The sequence below is a fragment of the Cariama cristata genome, unplaced genomic scaffold, assembly GCF_000690535.1.
Source record: "Cariama cristata isolate BGI_N322 unplaced genomic scaffold, ASM69053v1 scaffold21870, whole genome shotgun sequence".
Classification (NCBI taxonomy): Eukaryota; Metazoa; Chordata; class Aves; order Cariamiformes; family Cariamidae; genus Cariama; species Cariama cristata.
In genome coordinates this window covers 1-12,284 of record NW_009593235.1, presented here as the reverse complement: position 1 = coordinate 12,284, position 12,284 = coordinate 1, and the positions used below count along the sequence as shown (strand labels likewise).

General features: G+C 58.3%; 1 protein-coding gene across 1 annotated transcript; it reads left to right on the top strand.

Moving 5' to 3' along the window:
• Positions 1–643: 643 nt before the first annotated feature.
• MFSD2A (major facilitator superfamily domain containing 2A) lies at positions 644–5,707 on the top strand (the record flags this gene model as incomplete). Its single annotated transcript, XM_009709696.1, has 11 exons — positions 644–767; positions 927–1,005; positions 1,597–1,769; positions 1,880–1,970; positions 2,599–2,720; positions 3,014–3,097; positions 4,016–4,099; positions 4,435–4,547; positions 4,759–4,902; positions 5,108–5,284; positions 5,650–5,707. Coding segments are annotated over 11 exons (1,249 nt in total), but the record flags the coding sequence as incomplete, so codon positions are not given.
• Positions 5,708–12,284: the final 6,577 nt, after the last annotated feature.

Below are 12,284 nucleotides of genomic sequence, written 5' to 3'. Positions count from 1 at the left end.
TCGCCGTCACTGGCCGGTCCTGCTGGGACTGTTGCCAAGGCCCAGCACTTGAGCAATCCCTTCCCATCCTCTGTTGCACTTTGCATCCCATGTCCCTGTGCCTGCAGCTCCGGGAAGCCGGGCAGGGGTGGAAGGAGCCAGTCTGCCGCTGGCTGGTTCCCGGCCAGCAGAACAGAGGTGACCCTGGGACCAGGGCGCAGCGGGGCTGGCAGCAAAGCCAAGCTGGTGAGAGGCACTTGGCTGCTGGGCCTGCGGGGCTGGGGAGCAGGGCTGTGCTGCCTGGCTGCTCCCCAGCCCTTGCCGGGACGAGGGAGGTGATTACATCCCGCTGACCACACAGCAGCGATGCCTGGGGGAGAGGTTGGGGCCAGGGATGGAAGCCAAAGGCAGGAGCAGATCAGTCACTTCCATCGAAGCAGGGATGTCTGGTTTTGCAAAGAAAGCTCTTCCCCTTCCCACCCTGTGAGACTTGAGCTGCTGCCTTCAGCAGCTTTGGAGCAGGATGGGTCACCCTGGGGCAGCTCAGGAGCTCCCAAAATCAGATGCCTGAACCCCACTGGATGTGTGGCAGTGGGGAGAGCCGGGCTGATGGGGTTACCCAGGCGCTGCGTGCCTGCGAGGCTAACGCTGTGTCCTCCCAAAGGATCATCTTCTCCACCCCGTTTGCCGTCATCTCCTACTTTCTCATCTGGTTTGTGCCGGACATCTCCAGAGGCCAAGTGATGTGGTATCTTGTCTTCTACTGCATCTTCCAGACCCTTGTGACGGTGAGTTGGGCTCTGCACGTACCAGGGTGGGTGAGGGATGGAGAGGATGAATCCCTGCCTTCACCTTGCTGAGCAACACAGAGGGGCAAGTTCCCCCCTGCCCCAGGTCCCACGGGCTGTTGCACCATCCCTGAGCTAATTCTCCTCATGCCGTTGCAGTGCTTCCACGTGCCCTACTCGGCGCTGACCATGTTCATCAGCAGGGAGCAGAGCGAGCGGGACTCAGCCACTGCCTACCGTAAGAGTATTTCCTTCCCTTCCTCGGCAGGGCTGGGGGGCCGCTGGGGCTTGGCTCCTTTGCTGCAGCTCTCGTTGAGGTGTGGTCCTCCTCCAGATGCCCTGCTGGAAGGGCTCATTTGCTCACACCCCACCTCAAGGATGGTGTGTGATGAACATCGTTCAGGGCTTGAATTGCAGCTCCAGCTCTTCCCATTCCTCTTCCCTGCATTCTCCGGCAGACATCCTTGTCTAGTCTGGGGGGAGCTGGGCTGATGGGGAGGTGGTCCCTGTTACGGCCAAGTGCCTGGAGCAGGTGATGGGGGATCGGAGCTCCCGAGTCTTTCCCCCTGCTCTGTCATACAGCAGTGGGAGCAGCATGACCAAGTCTTGGCCTCTCTCCCTGCCTCAGTTTCCCCAGCAGATACTCTCCTTCCCTGTGGCTTTATCGCTTGGTGATTTGAAGGGAGCTGTAGGAGAGCTGGGCTGGCTCATTTCTCCTGGTGAGGGGCCATGAATCACAGCTGGGGCGGCTCTGCTGGGGAGAAGGGTTTTGCGCCTGTGCTCTGGGTGCCCAAGGGCTGTGCTCAGTCCGGCTGGCTTCTCCCTCCAGGTATGACGGTGGAGGTGCTGGGCACTGTGCTGGGCACTGCCATCCAGGGCCAGATCGTGGGCAAGGCCGTTACTCCCTGCATCGAGAGCCCCCTCTTCATTGGCAAGGCCAACTCCTCGGTGGCCATGGAGGAGCTAAACATGACCCACGACACCGGGTCGCTCACAGACACGGTAAGCTGGGGGGACCTGCTGGAACCCCTGCCATGTTCTCCTTGCCTTTTGGACCGGGCTGGCTCCTGGGATGACCCCCGTCCCTCACCGCTCCCTCCTCTCTTGCACAGAGGAATGCCTACATGATCGCTGCGGGGGTCATCGGGGGACTCTACATCCTCTGTGCTGTGATCCTGTCGGTGGGCGTGCGGGAGAAGAGAGGTGAGGCTTTGAGACATGCCGGAATACTCCAGACGTGTGGAAATGCTGTGGCTCCTGCCAGGGGCTCCCCAGGAGCCTGGCTGAGCTCTTGTCCCCTCATTTGTGGGTCAAGCCCTAGAGGAGAGGGGTCAGGTAGAGCTGAGGTCTGGGTTTGGGGGGCTGGGGAAGGCACCGCAGAAGGGCAGTGCTGTGGGCAGGAGGCCAGAGCATCTCCAGGGCACGTTACAGCTCAGCCATGAGGACTTAGCTCTCTGCTCTGCACTGTCAGAGATAAATGTTATCTTGCACAGTTTTGGCTGGCCAAGGTTGCTAGTGCCAACGAGGGCATCCTGGGGTGAGGTGATATCCAAAGTCCAGGAGCTTCTGTCCTTCCCTCTCTCTGCTTTGCAGCCAGCTCTGCTTATCCTGGGCGAATAAGCCAGGCCATCCTCTCCCCTCCGTGGGGCTGAGGGACCCCTGCGTGAGGGCAGGGAGGTCCCTGTAGGCATTGCCCTGACTCCCTTGGCGTGGGATGCTGTAGGTGGGCAGGGGCTTGTTGCAGGGTGCTTAGCAGCCGGCATGAGGCACTGCACCCCTTGCACCCAAGGGTGCTGTTTCAGTGGGTCTAACAATTTGCTCTGTTCCCCAGAGTCCTCTGAGCTCCGGTCGGACGAGCCTGTCTCCTTCTTCCAGGGGCTGAAGCTGGTGATGAACCACGGTGCCTACATCAAGCTCATCATCGGCTTCCTCTTCACCTCACTGGCCTTCATGGTGAGCACAGCTGGGCTTGAAGGATTGAGAAGGGGGAACGACAGCAGCGCAGCTTGGAGATGGCTGGGGAATGGGCAGTGTAGGGCCCGAACAGGATCCCTGTGGGCTGGGAGCATGTGAGGTGGCAGCTCGATGAGCTGGAGCTGCCCCGGGCGGAGAGGAAGGATGTAGCCTCGTGCCCTCGGATGGGTGGGTGAATGGCTGCTTTCTTCCCCTGCTTGTGCTTTGGGCGCAGCCAAAGCTGGGTGCCTGGGGTCCCCGTCCCCCCTAACCGCTGTCTGCCTCCTCCGCAGCTGCTGGAGGGTAACTTTGCCCTCTTCTGCACCTACACCCTGGGCTTCCGCAACGAGTTCCAGAACATCCTCCTGGCCATCATGGTGCGTACGGCCCTGTCCCGGAGCGCCTCGGGGCTGGGCCGGCGGTGGGATGCGCGCTGTGGGATCCTGTGGGTCCTCCCCGGGAGCTGGCATGGGATGGGTGCTCCGTGGGCTGAGGGGAGGGAGGCCGTGGGGCTGCGATGCTCTGCTGTGGACACAGTGACCAAAGGTTCCCTGGGAGGAGGGGAGGGAGAAGGAGCTGCCAAATGTCCTGCAAAGGCCGGGCGGGTTGGTAGGAACAGTGAGGCCTTTGTTTCCATGTGAAGGCGGCCAGAGATGGGGGAGACCAGGAGCCATGGGGACCTTTTGTCCAAATCCTGCCACTTATCTCCCTTCCCCCCCCGCCTCGAGAAAAGGATCTCAGTGTTTACTGTGAGGAAGATGGAGCAAAACAACTCCTTGAGAGCCCTTTCCAGCTCGCCTCATCCCTGGGAGCCCTTCCCACCCTCCCTGCTCAGTGGGGTGGAGAGGTTCAAGGTGCCAAGTTCCCTACAGAGCCTGGCTCTGGGCCATGCTGTGTGCAGGCAGTGGTGACAAGATCAGGTCCATTCCCAGCACTGAACATCGAATCGGGTCCTACCTCTGTTTGGGCAGGTGTATTGGCACTTGCCGGGTGCCCTGAGGACAGCGGTGCTGAGTGCCAGGGTGCTCAGCACTGGGAGAGGAGGTGGCCCCGTGTACCCGCTCCAATTGTGAGCTCTTCTTCCCGGCAGCAGAGGCAGGCGAGGGATGGGCAGGAGCAGGCAGGGTGGCTGCATGCCAGCCCCGGGAGCATGTGGAAATCAGAGGTGCTGGAAAAAGTTGGAAATGTGATGGGGAAGGCTGTGCCCAGGAGCTGCTCCTTGCTGGGAAGAGCTTTTCCCCCCAGAGAAGAGCCTGGCCAGCAAATGACACCGTGACCCCCTTCTCTTCCCATAGCTCTCGGCCACCTTGACCATTCCCTTCTGGCAGTGGTTCCTTACCCGCTTTGGGAAGAAGACGGCTGTCTACGTGGGCATCTCGGTGAGTGGGTCCCCTCGAGCACAGAGGTGCACGTGAGGAAGGTGTCTTGCAGAGGGGGTGAGCAGAGCTGTGTCCCTCAGAGGGCCTAGAACTGGGCAGGGGCTGCTGCTCGTGATGATTTGGTGCCTGTCCCTCATCCTGCTATTTGTGCTGTCATGGATGTGGCCAAGGCCAGCAGAAGTGGCTGCTGGGGGGCTCTGGGAGGAAGGCTGCCCCACTGCTTCCCCAGCCCTCCCTGTGGTCGGAGGGCTGGCACGCATGGGAGGGAAGGGGAAAAGCCAGGGGGTCTGGGTCAGGCGCTGCTGACTCCAACCTGTTTTCTGTCCCCTATCCAGTCTGCCATCCCCTTCCTCATCCTGGTGGCTGTCCTGGACAGTAACCTCATCGTCACCTACATCGTGGCTGTTGCAGCTGGGATCAGCGTTGCAGCCGCCTTCCTCCTGCCCTGGTGAGTGCGAGGTCCTGGTGCTCTCAGCGCTGCACCCCAAGAGCTGGGCAAGGTGCTTCCAGGGCCTGCTGGAGTGGCTGGAAATCCTTGGGAGGCCTTTTTGCAACGTTTTCAGCCCAAGATGGGGCTCTTGGAGGTAAATCCTCTCAGCAGGGAGAGGAGATATTTTGTTGGCTCAGTCCTAGCGTTCACGGTCCTGCTCTCTGCACAGGTCCATGCTCCCGGATGTCATAGACGACTTCAAGCTGCAGCACCCTCACTCCCATAGCCATGAAGCCATCTTCTTCTCCTTCTATGTCTTCTTCACCAAGTTTACCTCTGGGGTCTCCCTGGGCATCTCCACACTCAGCTTAGAGTGAGTTCTTGCATGGGAACCGAGAGGCAGGGAGGGAGGGAGGCAACTCCGGCACCTCTGCATCCAGGCATCTCTGCTTCCCAGGGGCTGGGAGGGAGGTGGGGGGGTCTAAATCCAGTTGTGGCTCCAAATCTCTCCCTGCGGGGACAGGTTCGCCTCCTACAAGCTCAGTTTCCTTTGCCTGAAGGTACCTTTCTGTCTGCAGCTTTGCAGGGTACCAGACCCGGGGCTGCTCCCAGCCCAGCAAGGTGAACGTCACCCTGAAGATGCTGGTGTCGGCCGTGCCTGTGGGACTGATCCTGCTGGGCCTGCTCCTGTTCAAGCTGTACCCCATCGACGAGGAGAAGCGGAGGAAAAACAAGAAAGCCCTGCAGGACCTAAGGTGAGTGTCAGTTTGTGCTCTGCAGGTAGCAAGCACAGCCTGCCAGCAGGGTGTGTGGGGGCAGGATCAGGCCCAGACAGGTTGGGACACACTGTGACTTGTCCAGGAATCCTCCAGGACCCGTGGGTGAGGGAAGGGCTGGCTCGTTTTCCCAATCCCAGCTTCCAAAGAAATTGCATCAAGTGTTTGACATCAACGGGAACCCACCCCGGTTGCTAAAGAAAACTTGTTTGGGGACTGCGCAAGGCGGTGACGTCCCTTTCGAGCCCTTCGGAGGTTCCTGTGCTCCAAGGCAGAGGTCTGCTCAGAGGCAGGCCGTGCTCCCTGGCTCACTCCACGCCTCCTCCCCAACCCTTTTCCCCCAGGGAGGAGAGCAACAGCAGCTCGGAGTCGGACAACACAGAACTGGCCAGCATCGTGTGACCCAGGGCTGGGTCCGTCCGTTCGCACCGGGGCTCTCTGAAGGACTCGACCCCTCCAGGGCTGGACCAGCCTCGTGCCGCTGTAGGTGTGCACCGTCGAGGAGCGCCTGGGAGAAGCCGTGCAGAGCATCCACCGACGCAAACATGAGATCTGTGCCGGTCTTGTGCCTTCCATGGGATCCACAGAGCGCTGGTAGTGTACATTACACAAATTGACCCTGTGGTACTTGTGTGCCTCACGAGAAACAAGCACTATTCCCTGCCGGGTCCCGGAGAGCGGAAAAGCCTGGAGCGGGATCCTTTTGCTCGTGACACTCGTGCCCGCTGCCCATCTCTGCCCGGCCCGTGTGGGGCCGATCACCTGTGGGACCGGGGCTAATGGTTGGTGTACATTACACTGTCAATGTGACCGCGCCGAGGACGTGAGCTCACCTCTGCTGTCTGTACATACGACACTAATTTGGAAAGCTGTTCTTTTTTTATAGAGCCTAATTAATTTAATTATGTAAATATGAAACTATTTCCTATTTGTATATATCTGTACAGAGACTGAACTCGAGGACCTATTAATATTAATTTACATAAAAGTGCAGGAAGCCAGCAGTGTAGGTGTGGAGGATTTTGTTGTTGTTGTTTAGCTGGGGTTTTTTGTGGATGTGAGCAAGCCCACGGTCCCTTTACGTGCCATGGGGTGCAAGATCACCTTCACCTGAGCTGAAGGCGCTTTTAATCCAGGCCGGCGGCTGTGCCCGGCAGCCCTTTACCCCCACGCGCTCCTTGCTCGGTGCCTGCGCCGCAGCAACCCAACAAAAGCTCTATTATTTTCTTCCTTTCAAAAGGGAACGGGGGTTGAGGCAGGAATGAAATCAAAGTGCTGGCTACGGAGATTGTGAACCCAGGGCTGAAAACGAGAGAGGCAGCTGGGGAGCGGAGAGAAAGGGAATGTGGGCTGTGGGTGACACTCAACACTTTCTCCCAGGGCAGAGTGCTGTGCAAGCGCTAATCTTCGTGGATATTTATACCTTGCTCTCGCATTCCCCTCTCCGCAGCAGAAATGGGGAGAGCCCTGCCCTCCCCGCCTGGCAGGAGCACCGCGCTCCTGCCGCAGCAAGGGTAACGCAGAGGGGACGAGCGGGCTGGGGTAATTTGGAAGATGCACCAGAGATGAAGCAGCCACCCATACAATGGCCGATGCCCAGCGTGAGGGGACTGTGCTAGCTCTGCTGCTCTGTCCCCATGGCCACTGCAGCGGGGGACAGGGCTGTGGTCTTTTTGTTAAGCACATTTGTCACACCAAGAAATTTGTGGGGTCAGTGCCTGAGTTGAGAGCGGCCCCTCTGTGCAGGGGGGCTCGGGGGAAGGATGGCTTATCCTTTGTTCCACATTTGGGTACAAAGGACTGGAATGAGGATGAGGTTTTAAAAATAGCCAGAAGGATTAGACCTTAACCGGGCCCCACTCTGCCACCATGGCGTGGGTCATGGAAAGAAGCAAAACGGGCTGATGCAAGGAGGCTGGGAGCTGGCTTTGGGCTGAGCAGAGGGCGAGAGGCAGCGTTAGCCATGGCCTGGGTGCCCCCTGCTCCCCCAGGGATGGAGCTTGTGGCAAAGGAACAAGGGCAGGACAAAACAAGGGGGACAAAGCCAGCGCTCTCTGAAGCCCCCGTGGCAGGGCAGGTAGGTGCCATGGGCACCCTCTGCAAGAGGAGGAGGAGGAGGAGGAGGGCAGCGGTCCAGCCAAGCACAGAGCTCCAGATTGTTGCAAATGTACTGACCCCTGCCCTGCTGCTGGCCGGGTTTGTGAGGAGTCATCCTGGCCCCTGCTATGACCTGGCTGCCTCCGAGGGGTGTGGGCAGCGCGGCTGTCTCCAAGGATTTGAAAGATTGCTGCTAGCTTTTCTTTTCAAAGATTTTCAACAGAAATCAGGGATGTTTTCTTCGTCTCCTCTTTTTTTTTTTTGGCTCTATGGGGTTCACAAGAAGTCTCTCCTCAGGTTTTTTTGCAGCCAGCTCAAGAGACTGAAACCATACTGAGCTTGAACGAGGGCCCAGACCTTCCTAGCTGAGCACACCTCTTCTATTTGAGGTTTTTAAGAAGCGATTGGGGGGCGGGAGTGACCATGGCAGTTCATAGCACTGAGCCCTGGGCAAAACTCCAGCCTTGAAGCAGAGACCGTGTCTTGTTTCAGTTGTGATTACAGAGGGCTTTTGCTCCAAGCATGAAGAAAGCCTCTCTGGCATGGGAGGTCTGCCTGGCCAGAAATGCATGGGGAGACGCTGCCCACACCTACAGCTGGTCTCCAGCAGCAGCTGTGCTATGGGTTAATCCACACTAACCTTCATGATGAAGCAAATGCATCCTAGCATCTGGGAAGCACGTCCCTGCAGAGCTGGTTATACGGCTGCTGCGTCCTCTGCGCCGGCCGGGTGAGCCACGTGTCGGGACTGATGTAGGGGCAGCGCTGACCCTCTGAAATCAAAGCCAGAACATGGAAAATGCAGGGTGTCAGCTGTGGGCTCAGCACCTGCTGAGCTGATGCCTGTAACAGCATACGGGCTGGGGCTGTGCTGCCCAGAAACCATATGTGGGTGCTGGGAATCAGCCCCAATTCCCAGCTGATGGGCTTTAACAGGCTCCCAGGCCAGCTGGGGCAGGAATTACCCGTTGCTAGGGGCTTGGGGAGCCTTCCCGTGGACTTGGGAGGCACTGGTGCTGGCAGGGAACAGAGGGCTTCTGTCCTGCTCAGGGAACCAGGTTGTTTGGTCCCTTTTGTTCGCAAGGGCAAGAGTCTCTCATTGTACATCGGTGAAGGTGCACGTGAGCAAGGGGGTTTGTAGAAAGAGCCCGTCAGCGGTGCAGGCTCGCATCCCAGCACCCACGGCTTGCTCAGCAGGGAGGGCAAGCTGCTGCGGGCACCCATCTCTTCACTGACCTTCATCAGAGTACCTCAGTGCACCCCGTACCCTTCCCAGGCTCTCCGGACAAGTTGTAAGGCTCATCTTGAGCCCTGGGGAAATCTGCCGGGTGCCAGCTCCCAGTGCATATGGCTGAGCCCAGACTTGTGGGCAGCTCTGCTTCTTTTGCAGCACAAAGCTCTCGGAGAGGTATTTCAGGAGGATGCTGCCGTGGCCACATCACAGGGCAGCACCGAAGTGAGCCAGCGACGTGCCGTCGGGGCTGGATGTGCCGGGGGGAAGGTGGAGAGGGGGCTGGGAGGTGATGGGGCGCAGATAAATGTTCACCCCAACCACAGGGCACTCATCCTGGGAGGCGACTGCGTGGGGGACAAAACCAAGCAAACATCAGTTGTAGCCTCCGAAGGGCAGCACGCAAACCTGCAAAATTGGGCTTACATCCTCTGTTTGTCACCAAGGGTGGCTTTGCCAAGAGGCAGGTCCTCTCCTGGCTGAGGCAGATGGAGGCAGCAGGAGTGACCGGAGGGACAGTCCCTGAGGTGAGAGCGGCCACGCTGTGTCTATTTACCCTACGGGGGATAAGTGGAAGTGTGAAGAGTCCCTGCTTGCAGAAGGTGAGGAATAATCCCCTTCCTTATCCACAGGGAAAGGGCAAAAAGCCTCGGGTTTATCTCGCAGTAGGAGAGATTTATGAAACATTCAAACAGCTGCCGCTGGGGATGGTTTTCCCTCGGCCCCTGGGCTGGAAGAACCCACACGCCCCACGCTGCAGCAGAAATCACCCAGGGCTGGTTTCACGGACACTTTAAGCTAAGCCAAGCACAGGTTCCCACGGAAAGGGGTGTCCGACAGCGCAGCCACCCCGCTGGGCAGGTACGGTCTCTGGGGGGGCTGGATCAGGGAACAGATCCAGCTGGAAATGAGCTCAGCCTGGGAAGCTCTGGGGAGAAGCAGGATTGCTGGAGCAGGGCTGTGCTTGGGACAGAGGCGCTGGCCAGTGGGTCATGGCGAGCCAGTCCACCTCCCTGGCACACAGATCCCCAGGCGGGCTGGGCTCTGTCCCCAGCTGGGGAAGGCAGAGTTAACCCAGGGCCAGCTGTGCAGGATGGAGCACTGCAGGGTAGGGCTGTCCCCAGGGTCACCTTGTCTGTGCCACCTGGCCGAGGTCACTCACTTTATCTGCAAATAGAGACTAAAGGCTACCAACCTGTTTGGGTGGGCTTTAGTTAATGTTTTGCAAAACCGCTGTTTCCAAGGATGTAAGCGGCCAAGACGCTGCGGTACGTGCATAGAAACTGATGGGACAGCGAGATGGTTTCCTGCTACCAAAAAAAAAATAAATCCATTTTCTGAGAAATGGAGAAGATTTAAATTGCTTTGCTGGGAAACGGAATGCTGGGTGCAGGCTGGCGCTCAGGCTTAGCCTTAACCAGAGATGGCTCAGGGAGCACTGAAAGCACAGGACTGCCTTAGCCCCTGCCAGGACTGTGTTTGCTCCCGTGGAGGAGTCGGAGGCTGCTGAGCACCACGAGGACCTGGCCTGCAGCTCAGCGAGTGCCCTCCTCGCACCACAACAGAGCAGGGCCAAGTGCTCTCCTGCGGCTGCAACAAGCCAAAGGGTGATGTCTAAGGGACGCAAAGGCATTTTAGCCATTTCACGGTTAAAAAAAAAGAAGCAAATGCTCCCTTGGTGCTTGGAGGAAAGGGGGATGAGGCACCAACCACTTGGCAGCAGCAAGGGGAAGCTGTGAGCTTTTCCCTGGAGACAGGACAGTGACGGCCACAGGCTGGCGTGGTTTACAGGCACCAGGATCCCCCACAGAGCACTGACCTGGTTTATAGTCTTCCTGTAAACAGACAGCTCTTCCATGACCCAGCCTTACCAGGAACTTGATCTTTGTTCCTTCAGGAACCACGTTCAGCCAAAACGGACCCACCCCAGAAGCAAACACACCGGCCTGCGGCTGGGTTGCGATATCCCCAGTGAGCAACGCTTTTCCTCTCCCTGTTCTCTGGTTATTTCCAGTTCCTCTCCCCAGTCTCGCTTCCTCCTCACGGATGCGGCTCGGGAGGTCAGCTCCTGCCTGTGCTGCCCACCCGGATTGCCACTGCCCCTGCACCGGTGAGGCAGGACCTGGCTGGTGCTTCACCACCGCGACCGTTACAGGATGCTATAAAATAGAAGTTACTGGCTGCACAGAAAAGAGGTGGTTGTATCTTGTCTTTTATTTTGCACCCTGTCAATTGATCCTAAGGTGTCTGATCAGGATGCAGACAGCTGCAAGAGGCAGAGCAGGTGTTGGCAGGGTGGAAAATGAGGCAAGAAAACCAGGCAAACAGCATCAGTGACTGCAGGGTGCTGCTTGTCTCCTCTACAGGCTTCAGCCTAACTGGGAAGGACAATGCGAGGGCACTGGTTTGGGTCCTGCTTGGGTCTGTGTGCTTTGCCAGGGCAGCAGCTTGGGAACCGGGGGGCTGCACGGAGCGGAGGGGGGATAGCGGTGAGCTGCGTCTTCACCAAGAAGACACACAACTCCTATCCACTGGCTGCTCAGAAAAATCAAACCCCCAAAGGGTTTTCAACTTCCCCAGCTCACAGGGAGTGAAGCCGGAGGAGACAACCTCACTAGATGTCAGCAGAGCCACGCTCCCACTGATCCTGCTCCCAGCTCTTGGCCAATCCCAGGCTTGGCCTTGCTCCCGCCTGTTGGGATCCCACAGACGGAGCCCGGATCTCCGCTTGGGAGCTCGGCGGTGGATGGGCCCCGCTGTGGCAGACGTGACCATCTATGGTAGCAGAGCGAAGGGCAGGAAGCCACAGTAAAGTCAGCCGACCTCGTGGGGTTTTCTCCTCCTTCCCATCCTGTCAACGTGTCCCAGCCCTCGCCAGGACAGACGCTCTGTCTGTTTGTCTGCACAGATCCTCAGCTCCGAGGGTGGCTTCAACTCCCTCCCCGGGGCTACTGGGACCCAAAAACACAGAGCAAAGCTCCAGGTCCCTCGCAGCAGGCAGGCTCAACTGCTGCCCTTTCTCTAAGCACGGCAGCAAACGCCTTTTTAGAGCAAGTCCTGCCGTAATGGTAAAAGCACACAAAGGATTATTCTGTGGGAACAATCCTGTCTTGACTCCAGCGACCTCTTCCTGACTTTGAGTTATTTTTCCCTTGACCGCCCTGGTCTCAGTCTCTCCAGGAAGAAAGCTGTGACAACAATATTTACCCACCCTCTGCCAAGTGCTTTGAGACCCTCAGATCAAAGAGGGTCTGTGAGCACAAGGCTCGAAAGTGCTCCCTCCGTACCCCGAGAAGCACGGGAGCCTTGTAGGAGTTTTTTGATTCTTGGGATGAGCCAGCACACACCAAAAGCAAACCCATCTTTGCTGCATAGAGCCAGCAGTGACAACCACCTCTGGCACAGAGCATCAGAGGCTCAGAGCCCCCCAGGATTTACCCCGAAGAGAGGGTGGAGCTGTTTCGATGGTCAGCAGTTCCCCAGAGCAACTTTGCTCCCATCCTGCACCCACCAGATGTAGCTCAAAGGGGCCTTGACCTCAGCTCCCCTCAACGCAGCCAGACACCCTTCGGGAGGACCCGATGTGTCCCTCCCACCTCCTCCTAGCCCCAGCCCAGGCCACCTCACTCCCCGGCCAAGCCCTGTCCCTGT